Below are 22,273 nucleotides of genomic sequence, written 5' to 3'. Positions count from 1 at the left end.
TCCACCCTAATTCCAAAGACCTTTGGTTGCATAATGGGGTTCAGAGCACCAAAAGGCAGCCAGGACTATGGGCAGAAATGTCAAAAACCATTATGGGCATGTGCTAAGTCGTGTCCGACTCTTTGTGACCCCATGGACTGTAGCCTGCCAGGCTCCTCTGTCTAAGGATTCCCCAGGCAAGAATACTGGAGTGGGCTACCATGCCGTCCTCCCCGGGGATCTTCCTGACCCAGGGATCAAACCCCCATCTCTTATGTCTCCTGCATTGCAGGCAGGTTCTTTACCACTAGCGCCCCCTGGGAAGCCCATTATGGGCACAGTCTTTGTTTAATTGTGTGTGTGTGTGTGTGTGTGTGTGTGTGTGTGTGTGATCACAAAAACCAAAGAGTGATTGCCCCAAATAATCCATGAGGAACTTGAACAGTCACTCCTTGCTTTCTGTGATGACATACATACACACAAAATTAAACAAAATCCACATGGGCGTGTCTTTCTTCATGAATTCCCAACTGTTTCTACAAAAGCCCTTCTAAGTGATCTTCTCGGGAGCCCTGATTGGAAGGCTAACCTTTGCATGAAACCTGGACCCCAATTCAACCCCGAAGCAATTAAGCTTTGCCCTTGACAGACCCTTAGTGCTGTGGTTTCCTTCTGTCCTAAGAAACCCTCAACCGTTTCTCTGCTGAACATCCACTTGATTATGAGCTGAACTCCTTTCGTCTGTAACTCTCTGCAACATCAGTTCTCTCCGTGTCTGGTCCCAGCTGGCCTTAAACTGAGACAAAGCCTCTACTGTGAAACTCTTTGTTTCTCTCTCTCCCACCCCTCACAGAGAACGAAAACATCCCAGCCAGTTTCCTCTTCTCTAGAAGCTAGAATAGGGTGCGATCACTGCAATGTTAATTAACTAACAGACTCTTGGTCTGGTTGCCCTGGCAATGCTCGCCGAAGTATCAGAACCCTTCCAGAACAGCACGTCCAGCAGGCAATTAACAGTTTTCTTCACACATATAAGCTAAATGCAAGAGCGCCTGGTACAGAGATGGGCACCCGGGGATTCTCCATAAGCACCTGCTGACCAGGTGACAGTGCCTTGGCCAACGAGGACAGTGCAGGGTCTGCTGGCTCGAACATCTGAAGGTGTTTAGAGCTGGTGGCTGAGACACCATCCAAGGGGACTAGCAGCCAGTGTGATTTTACAAGAGCATCGGCGTGGTGCTAACACCTTAGAAATAACCTAAAGAACAGGGGAAATTCTGTATAAGCCCTTTGCCAGGCCAGGCTGCCCTTGTACTGGAAGAGGGAAGAGCTAGGTCGATTCTTTCTGTGCCTGTCAATTCCACAACCATCTCCCGAGGCAGCAGAAAAGACTTTCCACACTGAACCTCAGTCTCAGCAGTTCCCCCATAGCAGGCTATGAGCCCAAGTCATGCTGGGTCAGATATCCAGTCAGGAAAGTCTCCCTCACCCAGCTGTGAGTAGCAGAGAATGTTGACTTTATACATAAACACAGGAACTGGCTTTCAGCTTAGCTGCAGACAAGCATGATATTTCCAGCCTGCTTCTTCTGAAGCTGTGTTTGGGGCTCTCGTCTTTAAGAAAGGTGAGTACACCCAGGTCCATCTCAAATTCAAATGTAAACTGTTTGCTCCATGACATGCCCAATTGCTTCTCACATTTCTTTTTGAAGATAAAGAATGAATGAGACCCACTCAAGCTAGCCTACTTAAAGGAGAGTTTATTGAAAAGATATAGAACTCACAGTCACCCGACTCAGTCAAAGAAGAAGCTAATGTCATAAACACAAGCAAGATGATGGAGCTGGGACTGAGCCAACTGTGGTCCAGATGGGAAAAGGGGGTGGGTTTGGAAACCACTGAGAGCGTGAGGTTTGCTGAGAGAGACAATGAATATACATAACCTGTGTGAGTTAAATTATCTTACATGATATGCAGAAGCTGGTTGGAGAGAAGGGCAATGTTAATTCTAACCAGAGAGGGAGTCATAGAGAACATGGCTTGGAACTGGGGCTTATGGAAAGGTGGATAGATGTAGACCTGCAGGAATGGAGGGGAATGGGGACTCAAATGTTGCCTAGGATACGTTTCAGGCTTGAGGATGAGTTGTCACACTAGTGTACTTTATGCATAGCCTTCTGATTGCCCAGTGAGGAGTAAAACTTGACAAAATAAATCAGGTAACATGGAAAGTGCATGGAGGTACTCATTTAACTTTGACCAGTGTGCATCGGGTGTCTCTTCTGTGACAGACACTGTGATTCACCACAAACCGACAGCATACAGCACTGCCCCGAGGATGCTCAAGGTGCAGGTCGCCGTCTTTACAGCCCACGGAACAGCCTCTAAAAGTACAGTCTGAAGAACACCTGAGTCGGTGTCACCTGGGCAGCTTTGGGAATCCAGACACAGATTCCTAGGCTTCTCCTGGGACAAACCAAATCGACTCTCTGAACTAGAACCCCAGAATCCTTCTGTAGAGCAAATCCACCAGAGCGCGTGTATGCATCTCAAGCACGAGAATGGAGTGAGGGGGCAGAGGAGACAATAAGTACTTTACAAATGACTGTACGCCAGGAGTGACAAGCATGTCACATAGTAATTCATGTAATCCTCCCAGTGACACTACAGTGTTTATATTACCACCTCCATTGATGAAGGAACCAAGATGGAGAGAGCTTAAATGTTCTACCTACTGATAAAACGTGTATGTTATAAAGTAGAGGTTCCACAGGTAAAATCTCGCCTTTCACAAAAGAAAATTTTTTTAAGTTCAGTATAACAGCTAAAAATCAAGGCAGACCACCATGCTTTAGCTCGCCCACAGAATGCCATCGGTCCTTTTGGTGAAAATGCAAGATGAAGATTTACAGATGATTTTCCCAACAGAGACAAGGAGGCATAGTTCCTACAGGCAGCTCCAGGACAGGGGAAATAGTTGGGAAGAAAAGGAGTAGCAGGAAAAGGGAGAATCAGGAAAGAAGAAAATCGACTTGCAAATTGGAAAACTGAGTCAGGTAAATCCGAAGATCACCACGAAAGGGCCACTGGAGGACTTCACGCGCTATCACTTGGTAAAGTCATTCACCAGCAGATAACACTGCCTCCCTAGCACTGAGACTCTGTGAGAATTCACTGGCCCAGAAGTACAGACCCTGCAGAGTCACTTCTAATAGGGAGAAACAGTGAGCAAAACTATCAACACCCTTTCTTTCCCCTGCACTGCCATTTCAATATAACTTCCTGGGTCAGGCAATCCCTGATCCTTCCTGGATTGCAGACCATACCCACCAAAGCAGACACAAACCCAGAGAACCAAATCTGCAATGAAGCCACTGAGAGTTATAAGGAGAGAATTGCCAGGTAGAATGAGCAGGCTGGAGACTGCAGTAGACAACAGCGGAGGTTTAATTTCATCGTGCAGGGGAAGATTGGCAAGCATGTCCCAACCGGCACGGATTATTGCAGTGGAGGTGAAATATTTCATAGGATATTTTCAGACGGAGATGCATGCAGAGGAAACTGTTCCAAATATATATATTTTAAAATATCTTTGCAGTAACAAGCTAGGTAGGAGCATGTGGGTAATTGATACATATGCATGAGAGCATAATTAAGAACTATAAGACCTGGAAGATTTTCAAGCTCTATGGCAATTATAAACTATGAAAAAAAATACCCTTCCTTGGGGTGTAAGGCTATTATTCAAGCATCTTGCCTCATTATCGTTGCTGAAACTTACATAGCACTGCACAGAAATGGAATAAACAAGAGGTGAGTTGTCATAAACTAATAATGACTCCTGGCTTTGTGTTTTTCTGAGAGTCTTCCCACACAAGATCTTATTGGATCCCTACATGTATTAGTTTTCTATTGCTGCTGTAACAAATTACTACACATAGAGAGGCTTAAAATAACCTTTTTTTCTCTTAAAGCTCTGAAAGTCAGAAATTCAAAATGAGTCTTGCAGGGCTGCATCAAAGTGTCAGAGGGGTTAGGGAGGGTTTTCCTTATGAAGGCTCTGGGATAATGTTTCTTCCCTCTTCCAACTTGTAGTCCTTGGTCTGTGGCCCTTTCTTGCACCTTCAAGGCCAGTCACACAACATCTCCTGGTCTCTCTCTGCTTCTGTGACCACATCACCTTCTGTCCCTCTGATTCTCTGCCTCTTCCTTACAAAGACCCCTGCAATTACACCAGACCCATCTGCATAATCCAAGGTAATCTCCCCATCTCAAGGTTTAATTACATTCAAATTACAAAATTTAATTACATCTGCAAAGTTCCTTTTGCCATATATGGTCACACAGGTACAGGTTCCAAGGGTGTGAAAATCTTGGGGGAGAGGGGGGCATTGCTCAGGTAACCACACTCTAAAAATCCTATGAAGCAGGCACACCTGAATCCCATTTTTCAGAGGAGCAAACTGAGATCCAGAAGGCTTCTTGACTCGCCTTTGTTGGGTAAGTTCATTCATGTGTCCCAACATTTACTGAGTGTCTTCTGTGTGGCAGACAGTTATATACACAGCAGAGGAAAATCTACCTTGAGGAGCTTACAGCTGGTAGGAACAATAAACAGTTATTTAAAGACTCACATAGATACAAATGGGCTTCCTAGGTGGCACCAGTGGTAAAGAAGCTGCCAGTGCAGGAGGTGCCGAAGACATGGGTTTGATCCCTGGGTCAGGAAGATTCCCTGGAAGAGGGCATAGCAACCCACCCCAGTATTCTTGCCTGGAGACTCCCATGGACAGAGGAGCCTGGTGGGCTATAGTCCATAGGGTTGCAAAGAGTCAGACACAACTGAAGCAACTTAGCACACACACAGGCTCATAGATACAGATATATTGTGTTGTAAAGGAATGGGAAGGTAGGAAAGAAAAGCAGCAGAGGAATCATCATTTAGATTTGTGGGGAGTAAGGCCAGGCGAAGCCTCCCTGAGAAAACAGTGTTTATGCGAAGACCTGAAGATGTACGGGAGGAGATAGCCAAAAAGAGGGGGGAACAGCATTTAATTTTGAGGGAACAGAGAATGAAAATTCCCTGGTGTTGGGAGGAATCTGTAACAGCAGGACAGACCTGCATAGTGAGAAAACGTCACCTCTGCCTGGAATCATTTCCTGATCCTGGACTATGGATCCTCCCTGGATTTACATGACCCCTTGCACTGTCCCCTTACCAGAACACCATGCTGACTTCTCTTTAACCAGACTGTGAATGATGGAGAACAAGACTGGGTCTGTTCATCTCTGAATACCTAGCCTGGCAAAGCTCTTGACATGAAGTAAGTGCTCAATAAACACTCCTAGGATAAATGTACAAGTAAGTAATGTATGGCATTTGGATCTGTCTCAGGACCTGCAAACTCAGACCACAGGCCCACAAAGGCAGAGCCCCCCCAGCCCTTCCAGACACACAGGCTCCTGCAGCAGCTGGAGGCCTCCCCCAAATGGAGAAGGTGGTAGGAAAGCTGATTTGCCCATAAGTAAATAACTGTTGTAATTATGGAACATTATTCTCAACAGACCAGCAGACGGAAACCAATTTGCATAACAGACACAGTTATTCATGGAAATGTTTGTGATTTATCTACCAAAGCAGACGAAGACCCTAAAATGAACGTGTATATGCCAGCACCAGGAAGCTAAATGCTCACTTCGTCCTCTTCTCAGAAAGGTACCCACACACTGCCAACAGGTCACATTAGGCATCTTCAGATCTCTTTACACTGGGGAGCTCTGGAGAAAGTGCAGATCTAAGAGGGATAAGAGGAAAGATACAGAAATGTGCACCGCCCAGCATTCTCCTTTATGCCAAGAGGTAAGTGCTACCAGTGCCCAATTTATGGGTACCTTATATGACTCTGGTGTGTTCTGGAAACCTATCTCTGGAGCGCATCTTGGAAAAAAACAGGGAACAAATAAAATCTGGCAAAGCAAAGTCAGTTCTGAATAACATCAGAACTTTGCATACATCAGAATCATTTTAGTGATTTTTTTGTGTGTGTGAAAACTTGGACTTTCATATCTTGACCCCAGAATTTCAGATTTAAGTGGTGAATGAAGGTGCTTCCCTGCATTCCCTGAGAATCAGCATTTCTGAAGTTCAACCAAGAGAAAATCATCTATAAGCTGGGAGAACATGCCATGCCCTAAAAGTGCCACATGTTAAAATGAAGAGGGGGACCTATGGGCCCCTGAAAGCTGTACGATTAAAAGCCCCAGGCAATCTGATACAAGGTCACACTGGTCAGACACACTGAAGAGGTAATCAGGTCCTCTGAAAACAAAAGGGAAACTTGCCCAGTAACATCCAACTCTTTGGGACCCCATGGACTAGAGCCTGCCAGGCTCCTCTGTCCATTGAATTTTCCAGGCAAGAATACTGGAGTGGGTTGCCATTTCCTTCTCCACAGCATGTCAGTTACCCAAAACCCAGAGTCCACTTGTCTAAACCAAGCAAAAAATCAAGAACCTCAGTTCTGAAGCAAAACTGAGCTCCTTTAAAGACCACTTCCCTTATGAATGGGAGTGAATAGTGAGAGCTCTTACAAACCATTAGGAAACCAAGCTGCAGGCGACAAGTAGGTACTCCCCAAATGGAACTTCAAAAATATGGGCGTCTGAGGGAGAAATTCACACATGAAGATAAAGACCTGGGGTTGAACTTTAAGGTCTTTGTTTCTTCTAAAAAATTAATTTCTAAATGCCTATTCACAACATTTAATTGCTTGCCTTATTAAAAAAAAAAAAAAAAAAGAATTATTTTTGAGGAGTGGAAAAGCTTTCTGTTTCAAAATCCCAAACTCTTAACTCAAAGACTGGCCTTCCTTAAGGCCCCTGCACACTTTCTATTGTTTTTGGCTTAAAGGATATTTATGTAAGCTCCCACGGGTTGCCAGCAACATTAAAGGCAGCAGTTATTAGTGAAATAAACCAACACACATGGTGCTTTAAGGGTAGGACAGATCACAGAGAATTTCTTTGATCAAAACTAATGGGAATCTACACTCCTGATGGGGATTAACTGTCCAAAAGGAAATCTTTCCTGGAGTAAGTCGGGCTGGGGCAGTGACTGAGTTTGCCCTGGTGAATTACAGGCCCTCCCCACAGGCTCAGGGAAGCAGCCACTCAAAAACGCAATCAATGTATAATGATCTGTAAACTTAGCGCGGCCTGCGACAGACGCTCCATGTGTTCAGAGGGAGATGATGTCATACAAGCGCCAGCAGATGGATGGAAGTAACTGACAGCTGATGCGGGCGCAGCGGGAAGGCAGAGCCCGCCGCAGTTGTGGAGCGCTGTCCAGGGAGACGATGGGAGTGCGCATCTGGCACCACAAATATTTAATCACTCGGAAGGCCTGTGCAACAGTGGCACAGGCTTGTCTCACTCCCTGGGCTTCAAGTCTGTTTAGCCATTTAATGATCTGTTTGCTTTTCCAGGTTCCCAGAGGTGGTGCTTCTTGGAGGGTGGACATGAGCATTTGGTCACCCTAAAGGAGCCTCCTCTGGGTGGATGCGTTTCCAGAATGCATTACAAGGACATGAGCAGGCACTGGGGACCCAGTTGTCCAGAGACTGGTCACTTCCGGGTGACCTGGGGTTTCTGATCTGCTGCATCTTGAGCTGTGAAAGCCACACTACCGTACAGCCCCTCAGAGGCCCAGACAGGAGCTGATCTCTTCTCTTCCTCAACCTCCCACTGCTTCTTAATAAAGGGACTTCCAATCATGGCTCACACAGTAAAGAAACTTCCTGCCATGAAGGAGACACAGGTTTGATCTCTGGGTTAGGAAGATTCCCTTGGAGAAGGAAATGGCAACCCACTCCAGTATTTTTGCCTGGAGAGTCCCATGGACAGAGGAGGCTAGCAGGCTACAGTCCATGGGGTCGCACAGAGATGGACACAACTGAAGCAACTCAGCAACAGCAGCAGCACAGTAAGTAAAATAAAATAAAGAACTACCTGCCTTGTTTGTACTTGGGGTTATTGAAAAAACATCAGCTGTTATAAGTGCAAGGTCAGGCATCGTTTTACTAATGAGGAAACTGAGGCCCAGAGTTAAGGTGACTCATGTACATCTCACAGCGAGTACGTGACCGAGGCAGGACACTGACCCAGTTTTCTTTGCTCTCTGACACGTAGCCTCTTCAGGATGACGTTCAGAAGAGTCTGCAGGAAGGCGATGGTAAGAAAGTTGGGACACTGGTCAGGCCAATGAGGAGAGCAGGAAATTCTTTCAGGTGGTTGCTGAAGTCACCTGACTTTCTGTCCTTTTAGGACAAGGGGAGAAGGGTGGCAGGATCCCTGGGGTGCTGTCCACAGTGTATTCTTGGGCATCATTCAGCACTCTGCGTGCAAGCTGACCCACCTGACCGGGGGTGCGGGGGAGTCCTGAGGGACCCCTCCACCCACCACACATGCAGACACAGCACCCGCATCTCAGCAGCTGGGCTAGAGAGTTGGAAGCACGCAGTCCTCCCACCCCCAGCGCCCAGTCCCTGCTTCTGGCCCCAGGTGTCGGGGGGGGGACTACCTTGCTGCAAGGATAGCGGCCAACTCCACTGCCAACAGATCACCAAGCCGAAGGGCTCGCAGACCAAAGCAAGAGCCGCAGCTCAAGTGGGTGACTGGATCAGTTTAAAACAGCGGACGCAAGCTGGGGAGAGACACTCAGGATATTGTGAAAAGACCACACCACCGAATCCTGGGTGTCCCGTCCTGGCTGCCACATCAGCCCTTCCTGCTGTTGGTGTGGTCACAAGCAACAGAGCTGAGGCTTTGAGTAAAAGACAGAAGGTTCTGGGCCCAGCCACACAGGTGCTCTATCAGTGAGCCTCAGGCAGGGACAGCGGGGCACAGCTGCAGATCATCAATTTAGTCAGCTGAAAGCCGAGGTGCTTATCTGCGTTTCTAGGGGTTAGAATGGGACCAGATGGGCGTCACCAATGGGCAGCTGATTGAAGATCGAGTGTCTCATGGGTCTCGTGTACGTTTGGTGTAGCCTGAATATTTGATGCTTCACATGTCTCATGTATATTTAGTGTGAATCATGAATATTCAGAGCCCACTCTTCTCCATCCCTTCCTATCTGCATTCACGCTGTGGTTCACTCTATCTACTTCTGATTGGTCTTTCAAGCCATTTGCTTCTATACTAATTTTTATCTATCCTCCTTATTTGTTTGGTTCCCTTATTTTCTAGAGTAGAATCAAATATTCTCAAATAATCCAGCAAACACACATGACTCCAGGTCTATGCACTAGAATAGTAGCCCCCACTTTACAATTTGCAATTCTCTCTTACACTCACAATCTTACGTAATCTTTGCCACCGTCCAGGGAGGCAGGAGTCACCATCCCAAATCAGAAGATGAATATACCGATTCTCAGAGAGGTCAAATACTTTCCTAAGGCTACCAACCTCACCTCCAGTAGCTGGCCGAAGGGACGTAAGCTCACATCATCTGGCTTCTGGTCAGGTGTGTTGCGCTTTTACTAGCCCACTCCTGAGTCATTCTTACTCCCTTAAGGACCCAACTTTCATAGCAGAACTTGAAGGATTCAGAATTCCTTTCACTTCCTGAGCCTCCAGCCCCACATAGCCTGATCTGAAGAAACCATCGATTCTGGGAGCCTGGGCTTTAGACACACACGCACCCGGGCAGCAATGAGCAGCCCTCAGTGACAGTCTTTCAGGCCCCTTTCCGGGTATCACCTACAAACCAAACTGCAAACACACAACCTCCAGAGTCCCCAGGAGGGCTCCCTGTAACTCCCTCCTCCAGGCGCCCTGCCCGCACCCAGAGGCAGGGTCCTTCCAGCATGAAAGTCCTGGCCAAGGCCCTCTAACAATCTCTGACTCCTCTGATTCCTGGCCAAACACCAGGAAAAGAATGTTCTATGTCCGTCAACCATCCAAGCTGTATCCAGAGAACCTGGACCATGCAAAATGGGAGTCAGCCCTGCTGTGGGACCTGAACAAGTCCACTTCCCTGGGTGTGTGTGAAACCGAGGCTGAGAAAGCAGAGGGGCTGGCCCAGGGCTGCAGGCTGGTCTGCTCTCTCTGCCTGAGCAAGGCTGCTGCGGCCACTGTGTGGCCTTGGCTGGGCTGCCTCTCCTGTTACTGCTCAAGAGCAATTTGGCTATTAACTGAGTGAGTGGACAGTCAAGCTCGATGACACTCCCTCTTGGGGGTGATTTGATGTGAAGTCAATAGGAAGTCAAAACAAAGACAAAGATCATTTTGATCCTTTCATTTGGCCAAAAGGAAAATGAATCTGGGGAACATTCTTTGTATCAAAGCTCTGAAAGCCATGTTTTCCAAGCAGAACTGAAGCTTGGGTTTCAGGCATCAGAGCCCTGAGGCCTCTGGTTTGCCCTGGTTCAGAAACCACTTGGCTTCATGCCTGGGGGAATTCTGGGGCCACTGCAGAGTGGAGCGGCCCCTCCTGTGTGTCCACGGTAAACCATAGCAGAGGCCTGGCTTGGTGCTAAGCAGCTCACCATCATAACCCCACATGACACGTGATCCACACCATCCGGCAGACCACAGAAACATTGGCGACTCGCCAAAGGTAACTTACGCTAGTAAATGGTGGAGCCAGACGCAGGCAGGCTTTTTTTGTTGTTGTTCAAGCCCAGCCTGTGCTCTTGGCAAATTTATCTCCAGCCAGAGGCAGATTTAGAAGTTACACAGTCCAACCTCCCCCAACTGCACACATAACTCTTGTAAATAGTTGAATTGAGAAGTTAGGAAATGCGTCTAAGGCCCCATGGAGAGCTTTCCAGGAGAACAAAAAACACGCAGACTCCCCACCTAGGTGAGCCTTGTTCCTTCCACCTCCCCTCCCTGCCTGTATTGGGCTGCGCGACTGCTGGCCTCATATACTTCTGCCAGCAGGGGGAGCTGTTGAGGCTTAGGATGGAGATGTCTCAACAACCAGGACCCGCCCCCTCCCACTGCCCACAGAGCTGCCACTGCCACCCTGAAAGCAAAAGTCTCTGGAACTTTCCCCAATTGGTTAATACCACTGAATTCTGAATGTATAAGAGTAATGACGCCTGAGCCCCCGGAATGTCAAGATGTGGAAAATGTTTTCAGATAGAGCTTGATAACGCTTTTCACAGGTGGTCCGAATTGTCCCCTTGGACGGGAAACTGCGCTCAGCATCAGCATGCAACCAAACCTTATACAACATCTGAGGGGCCTTTCAGAGGAAAGTCGTTTGTCCCTAGGCAACCATTATGTACTAATATTTTCAGCTAGAAACTTGAATAGATGCTGGCTTTTTTTTTTTTTTTTTTTTGATGCTGGCTTTTTAAATGACAGGATTCACCTGAATTGTTTCAAAAGTCATCCATTCATTCAATGAAAACCAAACGTGAGTTAGGCACTAAGGCAGGCCCTGAGGTCCAAGGGTGAGAGAACTAGGTGCATCATCAGAGATGCATTTGAAACAAGGGCTTAGAAGCACAGCCTACTTTTTCCCCCAGAAACGAATAAGCTGTATAAAATGAAGTGCAGTGCAACAATTAGAACCTAAGCAGAAAAAGGAGACAAGAAAAAGGGAGTGAACCCACGTGGGGCTGAAAGTGGTTTTTTGAGCTGAGTCAGGTATCAGGACTCTAAATTAGCCAGGGTTTCCCAGGCTAGGGGCTGAAGATGTTAGTGGCAGTCCAGCTCCCAGGAAGGCGCCCTAGCATGGGAACAGGGCGCCATCTAGTGTCTATACAGCCTCAGTACATGCCACAGATGGCTGAGCCCCACCCCCACCCCCGCCCCCGCCCCCATCTGAGAAATCAGCTTGAGCTCACATCTTTTTTAAAAAACTTTTTATTTTATATTCAGTCAGTTAACAATGTTATGGTTTCAGGTGAACAGCGAAGGGGCCCAGCCATGCATGTGTGTGTGTGTGTGTGTGTGTGTGTGTGTGTGTGTGCAGTTGCTGTCATGCCTGACTCTTTGTGACCCCAAGGACTGTAGCCCCTGCCAGTCTCCTCGGTCCATAGGATTTTTCCAAGGCAAAAATACTGGAGTGAGTTGCCATTTCCTCCTCCAGGGGATTTTCCTGACCCAGGGATCAAACCTGCATCTCCTGCATGGGCAGGTGAATTCTTTAACCCTGAGCCACCTGGGAAGCCAGCCATACATATACATGTATCCATTCTCCCCCAAACTCCCCTCTCATCTAGGCTGCCACATAGCATTGAGCAGAGTTCCATGTGCTGTACAGTAGGTCCTTGTTGGTTATCCGTTTTAAATATAGCAGTGTGTACATTTCCATTCCAAACTGCCTACCTTCCCCCTCATCCTTCCCCTCGGCAACCATAAGTCCGTTCCCTAAGTCTGTGAGCTTGTATTTTTCAAGTGCTGAAACAACTGCTGGTCAGCATGGTCTCCAGAAATTGCTTGGTCTGTGGTCCAGAAAACCCCTCGCTGACAACCTGGGGTTCTGATGAGTAAACCTTCTCTTGCTTCTGAAGTTCAAGGGGAGCAGAAGGCAGCACCTGCGTCTGTTTGACTTGAGAGGAGCTTTCATTACAAGAGGGCCCCTTTCTCAGAGGTGCCTGGAGTTGGACCCCTGGCATTGGAGACTGGGCTGGACCTCCTGGGACCACACTTCAAGGAAGGAGTAACACATTCAGGAGACCCGGGTTTGATCTCTGGGTTGAGAAGCTCCCCTGGAGAAGGGAATGGCAACCCACTCCAGTATTCTTGCCTGGAGAATTCCATGAACAGAGGAGCCTGGCAGCCTACAAGCAGTCCATGGGATGGCAAAGAGTCGGACACTACTGGGCGACTAACAGTCAAAATCCTAATCACAATCAACACATTCAGAGAGGAGATGTAGAGGAAGAGGAAAGTAAAGGTGGAGGGTGAGACCTTGGGCGTTTCAGCGGAGTGGTTGTTATAAGTGACCATGTCTTAAAAACATAAGACATGTTTTTTTTGTTTTATATATTTTTTATATTTAATAAATACATTAGTTGTAAGAAAAAATCTGCACTGCCTAAGAAAAAAAGAGGAGCTTCATTTACTGAGTGCGTATAGCATACCGGCATTATTTAGTCTTCATAATCACCCAGTAATGTAGACATTTTGGGCTCCATTTTACAAATGGTAACCTGAGGTCCAAGGTCGTAGAGCTAGACTCTTCCTGCCCAACCCCTCCCCGTTTTCATTGCTGTTGGACTTTGTAGCCCTCAATCTTCAGAACCCTGGGAGACAGGGTAACTCACGCACTATGGCCAGCAACATGACCCCAAAGGGCCGTCTTACCAGAACTCCCCAAGAGCTGGACACACAGCCTGCTCACCCACAAGCCAGGCAGAGCTGGCCTCCTCTTACCTACCTAGGGCCCACGGAACTCATTTTTGCCTTTTTTTCCTAAATATAAAAACATATATTCCATTGGGAAAACATCAGCTTGGAAATCCTAGAGGCTAAAATCATTTCTCTAATCCAGAGTACCAACAGTAGGAAAGCAGTGCTCTGTACAGTTGGCAACTGACTGCCCTGCCCTGGGCCTTAACTGGAATCTGGAAGGTTCTCTGTGGTGACTGAATTTCTTTTTAATTTGTCATTAGAGGATAATTGCTTTATAATATTATGCTGATTTCTGCCATGCATCAACATGAATCAGCCACAAGTATATATATATCTCCTCCCTCCCGTCTCCCACCCCATCCCATCCCTCTAGGCTGTCACAGAGCATTGGGTTGAGCTCCCAGTCAGCAACTGAACCTTTATACAAACCATGAGAGAAAGGAGAAAAGAAAAGCCAGAATAAAGAAATAAACAGGGCAGATACTTTAGTCCCTTTTCTTTTATCAATAAGAATCCTTTTTTCCCCCTGAGATATGAAAGCTTAGGACAGGCTCCCTTGGCATGCTCTGCCTACTTGGGCTGGTCTTCTAGACAATCCAACCCTTTGGACTCCTGCCCTCACCTAACACCTCAGGACTGGCTCCTTGCTCCTTCGTCGCTGGACTTCTGGATTGCACACTTTCCACCTCATGACTAGCTTGGGCTTTTGACTTCTGGAAATCACTGACGTCCAGCACTCAGATCTTCAGCGTGACTTCATCCTGACCTTCAATAGTCTATCCTGCCCTGGAGCTTTACTTGCTCTCACGCCCTGGGTAACAGCAGATGGGAGGGGGTTATGTGGGAAGGAACATGGCTTTGCCCCTCATTTCCAGTACTCAGCTTTGGGGGGCACAGAGGGAATCATCGGGGGTGGAGGTCAGCAGGGCCCAGGGCATCTGTGAGTCACCACAGCACACAGTGATATATAAATTCAGGGGAGTGGAGGTTATACATGAGTGACAGGAGGCCATCTCTGACCACCACCAAGGAGCAGAAAGAAGGACTCTATCAGAATTCATTTCAGCATTGATTCCATCCACACCAGCAAAACCATCACTCTGCAATCCACATGTCATGAAACCTTCCCCCAAAATCTGCAAAATTGCCTTCATGGTGCAAAGCAATAACAATTTAATTAAACCAAATATTTACAATGGCAGAATCCAAAGATAGAGATATTGATAAACAGACATAAAACTCTTTAAAAGAATATAAATACAGGATCAGTATTTATAAAATCAGTAATACCTCAAGTAGTAGTATACATGGCACTTTCTGACAAACCGTTGTATTTTTCATCATTTGGAATAAATAAAGGTTTTTCTAAATAAAATGCTTTTCTACTCCCTGAGCCATGCTTTGAAAGTGCTCCCTCCTTCTCCCATACTGCCCATCTACCAGGCTGTCAAATTTCCTTTAGTTCTGCCAAAAGACACCCTTTGATCCCCCGCTTTCAGCCTCCTCCTCTAGTCTGCTATGGGCCCAGAAACCAGGCAGTCACATTAGTTAGAACAGTTTGTAAATGAATAATAAATAGAATTTTAACAAATGGCTGTAGGTTTCTAACTTATAAATAGAATGTATGGCCTTGGAAAATGGCCAGTGCTCTGGTTTTCCATCTGGGTTCTGGGTTGGTAGGGATCCCAGGAAAATGAGGTATGAACATAGTTTAAAAAAAAAAAAAAAGATATACTGACCATTTACTGATTAACTGTATGATGTAGCATGGATTTGTTATTTTTCTTTGAAGTAGACCTGATAGCCCATAGTTCAGGTAAACAGACTGACACCCATCATATGCAGGAAGCCCTTTAAGAAGCAGGGTGTTTCAAATCTACTGCTGCTGCTGCTGCTAAGTCGCTTCAGTCGTGTCCGACTCTGTGCGACCCGAGACGGCAGCCCATCAAATCTACTGGTACACACCAAATCCAACTATCTGGAGATATTGTTAGCAGAAGATCACTCAGTGACCTCAGAGGCCAGAGCCAGCCCATCCCCCCCAAACCCTGCCAATTCTATTATTTCTGCACTCTTGAAAGTGCAATATGGGTCTACTCCACCCCCAGATAGTTAAAACTTAGCCTATGCTGCTACCAGTTTATAGATGCCAATTTACATATGTCTATAAACATATCATTCCCTCTTCAGATCTTGAAACCTAGACTCTTACCCCAAATATGATGACATAGCATGTCTAAGGTCATTTAAGTTGGACACCCATGGAGGCAGTATCATACAAAGATAAGCACACCAACCCAGAGTCAACTCAGGCCACGTCTCTGCTTGTGGTTGTGGTCACTGTGGAGAAGAGCTGGTCTTGACAACCCCAAGGCAATCTTTACTCCCTCACTTCTCTTTTTGTATGCTGCCCATCCTCCCAGATGAGAAGGTGATGGCTGGAGACACAGTCCTGAAGAATTGTAGGTGGGTTGAACGTGGGTTGGTCTCACCTAAAGGCCACCCTTGGTCCATATGCAGAGTCCTCAGTGAGGATCAGTGAGCTTCCAGCCTTCTCAGCAGTACAGAGCCATCATTAGCCACTGGAATAATGAGGAAGCAGGTTACAGTCCATTCAGACCCATCTCTGACATTCAGTTAAGGATGTTTCATCTCTCAGTCACCTGGTGACTGGACTTGGGGCCTCCTCCCCCTCACTCCTGGGAAGCCATGGAGACAGGACATTAATAGATGGCTTAGCCAGAGGGACCACACCATCCAGTGGTAAGTATAAATCAACCTGAAATATAATCAACCTTGACTTCTCCTGGTGCCTGTGAATGATGATAGCCAGAGATGCTGGTTGATTCTACATTCAATTCGCAATGCAATTTTCCCCCACGAATTCAATTTGGCACGTTCTTGATAGCAGTGCGCAGGTGTGTGGACCGACTGGGCAGCAGAGATCCATTAGAGCATATTCTACATGTTTACATTTATGAACCCATTGGTCTGACAGCTTTATGTGTGTGTGATGAATGGTCCCTCTAACTCACACAGTGGGGATCTCTGGAGAGGCCACACCCCAGGCCAATTACATAAAAAGGGTCATGCTGATGCTGGTGATGATGAAGGTGATAATGGTGACATTACCAAAGGGATCAGAGAAAACCCCAGAGTGAAATCCCGACAAGTTTGCTGCTCCCTTCAAACCTCCTTGAATGACCTTGAGGATCTCCTTAAGGAACCAGAGATGATGAGGGCTGCAGAGACTCTTAGAGACCACCTCACTCACCCAGCTCATCTCACATATTAGGACGTTGAGGCCCAGAAGTGTAGCATGATTTGCCCACAGATGGTTACAAGGGGTGCTGTGGCTTGTAACAGTCCATTCTCTTGTTGTGATAGCACATTGCTTTTTAGAAGCCTCCTCAAGCTGTGGGCTATCCTGTGTCGATTGCCACACTGACACTGTCCTGCTCTCTCAGTGCTGAGTCTGCGGCTATGGAGGGACTGCTTGAGATCAGGAGGTGGTCTTGGGGACCTTTGCTTGGGGATGGGCTCAGGAGTTCTAAAACCATTGCCTCTCTAGCTGAATCCCACCTTCACACTCAAACATGGGAGTGATTGAGGGTAGACACACTGTGGGTCCCTATATCTTAGAAAGTGAAAGTCACTCATTCGTATTCAACTCTTTGCAACCCCATGGAATTCTCCAGGCCAGAACATTGGAGTGGGGAGTAGCCTTTCCCTTCTCCAGGGGATCTTCCCAACCCAGGGATCAAACCCAGGTCTCCCACCTTGCAGGCAGATTCTTTACCATCTGAGCCACCAGGGAAGCCCACCAGGGAACCTTCTATATCTTAGAAGGTTATTCCATAAAATGGACATCTGGGGTCAAGAGAGAAACCCCAGCTTTTATCAGTCCCTTCCTAAGCAGCTCAAACAGAGAATGTGTTTTATTTTTTTGGCCACCCTGCATGTGGTATCATAGTTCTCTGACCAGGGATTGAACCTGTGCCCCCTGTAGTGGAAGCACAGAGTCTTACCCACTGGCCTGCCAGGGAAGTCCCAGAGAATGTTTGAGAGAGAAAGGGCAGATGATTCAACTCCAGACTCCAATGTCTATGCAGCAAACACCATCTACCACCACATCTGGCCCATAGAAGGTGCTCAGTAAATCCATGCAACCTGAGTCGTTGGGGAAGATAATCAGTGATCAGTGTCAGACACAGTGTTGTTTTCCCCTCAGCATATCACTTCAATCATTCAACAAACACTTGTACCTTCCCCCGTGCCTGGCACACAGCAGGTGCCCCATCAAAACAATGCCTGAATGCATGAATGAAGTGCTGTCCCCTGAACTCAGCAGAATGCAGGGTCCCCAGCACCCTTCTCCTTCACAAGACCCTGGACCCGCACTGGCCACCACTCCCTAAGATGATGAGACTCAATCCCGTGGAGAAGGTCTTACCTCTGGCTTCTGGAGGTATATCCCTTTGCCATCTTGGGTCAAGTTTTGGAAGACATCTGTGAAAATGCAGGAGAAAGGAACATAGTTAATGTGTGTGTGAGTGTGTGTGTGTGTGTGTGTGTGTGTGTGTTGGAAACATAAGGGACTAGCTCCTCCCATACATCCCCTCACCCGGGAACCCAATTTTGGCCTTGGTGCAACCACACGTGCCACACTTGTTCTAAGCAGGCCGCCCCACATCTCTGCCCTGGAACAGGCAAGGCATCCGTGAGTTTGGGGAGATGCAGCCAGGTTTCGCAGAAACAGAGCCAGCGTTCCCCAGAGTTCCCTGCACTGGCAGCGTCCTCTTTGTGCTTGAACTGGGGACAGGTGGGCAATCCACGAGGAGAGCAGAGGAAGCCCTGGTCCACTCTCATTCCCCAGCTTACCCTCCATGTTCTCCACACGCAGCATCAAGCGGACAAACCTGACGAAGTTCATCTGGAGGTCGGGGCCGCCGTAGCGGATAAGCATCAGCTGGCAGACGTCATCACTGAGCATGATTCCTGCGTGGAACACAGGCTCCTGCCGTGGGCACTGGGACCTCACACCTAGCTCCCCTCCCACCTGACGCCCCTAAATTGTCCCTCTATCTCCAGGACCTGAATTCTAATAGCCCAGGGTCTTCTTTGACAGGGTTCATTGTGAATTAATTACTTATCTTACTAATCTTATTTTCTCTCCATTCTCTGTCCCTGTCCCCTAGGCAACCAGGAGGATCTCTTGATCAAGCGGGTTACTGGCCTTCCAGGCAGGACGCAGTCTGCTTAGTGGTCAAGACAATCTGTTTTGGAGTCTGGGAGTCCCGGAGGTAAGCCCCAGGTGACTTAACTTATCTGAGCTGCTATTTCTTCCTCTGTAAAGTGGGGATTATGACAGGGTGTTGGCAAAGACTAAATAAAGTGTGGGTGTGCCAGCCCTCAGTAAATGTTAGCTGTGAACATACTGATAATAATCCATGTTTTAGTTAATCACGGATCCACATCTTTGGGCCTCTGAACTCAGGGAGTAACTCTGCTCTTTAGAACGACTGTAGGCTTCCCTAGTGGTTCAGTCGGTAAAGAATCTACCTGCAATGCAGATAGACCTGGGTTTGATTCCTGGGTCAGGAAGATGCCGTGGGGAAGGAAACGGCAACCTACTCCAGTACGCTTGTCTGGAAAATCCCATGGACAGAGGAGCCTGGCAGGCTGCAGTCCATGGGGTCACAAGAGTTGGACACGACTTTGTGACTAAACCACCAGCAGGACGTCACGCACCCCTACCCCACCCCTGCCCCACCCCCAGCCCCACTCCGGGCCTGCTGTGTGCCTACCTGCCTCCCTCATGGCAGCCCGCAGTTGGGCCCAATTCAGGGATCCTGACCGGTTAGTGTCTTGCTTGTGGAAAACCTCCTGGGAAGAACACAAAGCAAAGGCTGAGGAAGCCAGCCATCTCCAAGCACCCCCTGACCTTGCACCCCAGTGTCAAGCCTGCAAGACTGCTAGTGAGCGTAGGCCTAGCTGCCCAGACAAGAACAGGCTGTGGTCTCCTGGCCGGGATCCCACCCCCGTCCCAGTTGTCCTTTAGGCTGTAAGAGGGGGCAGTGTTTCTGTCATGAGGGATGGAGAGTCAGGATACAGATAAACATGCTTAATCTAAGCGAATCATCCAAATTTTGAAGGGCTTCCGACCTGATGACTCAGGAGACAGGAGGATGGTTGTGAACAACGACTGGAAAAGTAGGCAGGAGCCAATTTATGAAGGACTCTAAATGCCATGCTAAGGGGTGTGAACTTGATCTGAAGGCCACGGGGAGTCTCTTCCTTTTAGTTAGGTAAGGAAGGAGGCAACATGATCAGATGTCACTTTCAAAATCCAGAAGACTATTGCAACAGGCTCTCTGGGTTTGGAAGAGAAAGTAAGAAACACTAGAAGGACACTTGGGAAGACTGGGTGAGTGGTTGGGTAGTGTCCGGCAAGGGTATTCTCCTCGGTTCTGTCTCATCTCAGCAAAAATTGGAAGCGATGGACGTGAGAGCCCTGGGCGTGTCATAGCTCTCGGACAGACCGTGCTATAGCTCTCGGGTCTTGGACAGACCATGTTATAGCTCTCAGGTCTTGAACAGACTGTGTTATAGCCCTTAGACAGATCAGTGTTACAGCTCCGTGTTACAGCTCAATTTTATTTAGAAAAAAGCAGGAAAATACATCCTTGAGGTGTGAGGGCATGCCAACCCAAAGACGTAAAGAAAAGAGAGGGGGAGACCTGATCCTTTGGCTCCTCTTTTTATATGTTTTTTCCTCCCCCCGGGCCTGCCCTACATAAATTGGGCTAGCCAGGAGTGCTGTTTGTTCTACCTGAAGTCCTCACTCCAGTCCTCAGACCTCTCTTTGTTCTATTTTCGCCGGCTTTTCCCTTCATTGTCTTTTAGCCACACCATTCTGGACTCGTGTTTCCTATTCTAACTACCTAACAGTAGAACGGGCTGAAAGGGAGAGGTCTTTTACAAGTTTTGCAGAATTGCCATTTCTGCGCCGTCCTGCGGGAGGCCGGCTAAACACTTGTTCTCACCTGATAGAACATCAGCTGCTTCCACAGGTCCCTGAATTCCTGGATACTCACAGTGCCGGATGCGTTAAGCTGATAGCAGGGTTAAGGTCAAAGCCACCATAGGAGTTTCATGCCCACCTCTGGAAGCAGTGATGGGCCCTTCACAGAGTCGTGGGCAACTTGGGACACCACAGTCAGTGTTGGACATGCCTAGTTGGCCTCCCCTGACTGGTCTGTCCAGCCCAGGGCTCCCTGGCCCTTGCTAGGAAAGGACAGAATGAGCTGGAACACAGCAACGCTGGGAAGAGAGGTGGGGATGATGGTGGTGACAACAGCTTCCACTAGTGAAACAGGGTATTCTGATGTGGCCAATTTGATACAGTTTAAATAAAACATAGTAAATATTTTATCACTGTTGTTAAAACTAACTTATGGATGGATTCAGGCACAAGGGTGGATGAGGAGGCCTTTTCTATTTAGTCATTTTGTGACAAGTTAACAGCTGAATGGTTGGCTCTGTAGACCATGTCCAAGTCCCCCCACGTCAGAGAGACTGGGTCAAAAATACCACCACACGCCAGCTCTATTGGAGCCCTGGCGGTGGGCCTAGTGCTGAGCTACACACTTGACCTTCATTTTCACCTAGCAGTTGGGGTAGTTACTAACTGCCCCCTGCTCTGGATGATGAAATGAGAGCTCAGCGAGTATGATCTCGTCTCTGGTGACAAGGCTGGGACCTGCCCCAAAGCCTGCACACCTGACCACCATCCCCCATCGCCCCTGGCCTCTGCAAAGTTGCTAACAAGATTCTTTGTATTTGCAACCCTCTTCACACTATCCATTCTATGTGCCTCTCTGTAGTGTGGGTAATTAAACTCCAGTTAACTTGTCCACTTCCCTGGTGGCTCAGATGGTAAAGCGTCTGCCTGCAATGCGGGAGACCTGGGTTCAATCCCTGGGTTGGGAAGATCTCCTGGAGAAGGAAACAGCAACCCACCCCAATACTCTTGCCTGGAGAATCCCACGGACGGAGGAGGAGCCTGGTAGGCTACAGTCCATGGGGTCGCAAAGAGTCGGACGCGACTGAGCAACTTCACTTCCCTTTCTACAGAATAGGCTTTAACACCACCCTTAGGCTACACATGAGGACTTTGTCACTCCTCAGAGCCCTAGTTAAGTGCTAGGGCTGGGTCTCAACCCCAGGAAGTCTGGCTCCAGGCCAAAGCTCTCCAACAGCAGAATGCATCCACCCACAAACCTGAAAGGATACATCCAGCAGGGCCAGGATTCCCTGACAGGCCTCAAGGCTGAAGAGAGGCTGTTTGCTTCCTAGACCTGTGAAGGAACAGAAAGAGTCTGCATGGGAGTGGCCCTGGGACTGCAGGGAGAGGCAGTGCTGTCTAGACCCTCCAGAGGTTCCAAGGAGCATCATTTATGTTGGGGGTGGGGAGAGTAAGAGCAGTGGAGACTGAGAGAGAAGGCTTGGCGGGTGGGGGCGCAGGAGGTGATTCCTACCCCCAAGGAAAACAGTAAAACCCTGCAGAAAACATTCTGGCTTACACAGTGGGACAGATGAACATGGCCCTTTGTACCTGGTGGACTGGCAGAGAGGTGACATTTTGTAACTGGGGGAGTGGCAGAGGCAGGTAGCCAGCTGGTCACAGACTACCCAGCCTGAAAGAGCAACTTGTCCAAGCTCCCACCCAAACTGGGAGACAGCCTCAGACATCTTGACAGTCCTCCTGTCAGTGATGGAACCTCTCTTTTTCATGTGAATCCATAGCTCCAGGTCAGGAGAAATTTCTCATTTAATTCCAAAAGAACCTCTTTTCTCATTCATTCACTAGCCCTAGTTTTACCTCCAGAAAAACATAAATAACTATCTGTCCCCTCCTTGAC

The 22,273-nt window shown here is 47.9% G+C and overlaps 1 protein-coding gene across 1 annotated transcript in view; it reads right to left on the bottom strand.

Annotated features, from left to right (window-relative positions):
* Positions 1 to 14,498: 14,498 nt before the first annotated feature.
* Positions 14,499 to 22,273, bottom strand: part of CAPN14 (calpain 14) — a 37,749-nt gene continuing 29,974 nt past the window's right edge. The window contains exons 17-22 of the mRNA XM_070798929.1: positions 21,645 to 21,709; positions 20,396 to 20,464; positions 19,157 to 19,235; positions 18,231 to 18,347; positions 17,803 to 17,858; positions 14,499 to 15,931 (exon numbers count right to left, since the gene is read on the bottom strand). Coding sequence (XP_070655030.1) covers positions 15,905 to 15,931; positions 17,803 to 17,858; positions 18,231 to 18,347; positions 19,157 to 19,235; positions 20,396 to 20,464; positions 21,645 to 21,709 — 413 coding nt within the window. The 3' untranslated portion in view covers positions 14,499 to 15,904. The remainder of the gene's footprint in view (positions 15,932 to 17,802; positions 17,859 to 18,230; positions 18,348 to 19,156; positions 19,236 to 20,395; positions 20,465 to 21,644; positions 21,710 to 22,273) is intronic.

Source organism: Bos indicus, chromosome 11, assembly GCF_029378745.1.
Source record: "Bos indicus isolate NIAB-ARS_2022 breed Sahiwal x Tharparkar chromosome 11, NIAB-ARS_B.indTharparkar_mat_pri_1.0, whole genome shotgun sequence".
Lineage (NCBI taxonomy): Eukaryota > Metazoa > Chordata > Mammalia > Artiodactyla > Bovidae > Bos > Bos indicus.
Note: the sequence above shows the minus strand (reverse complement) of the source record. Positions and strands in the feature narration are given on the sequence as shown.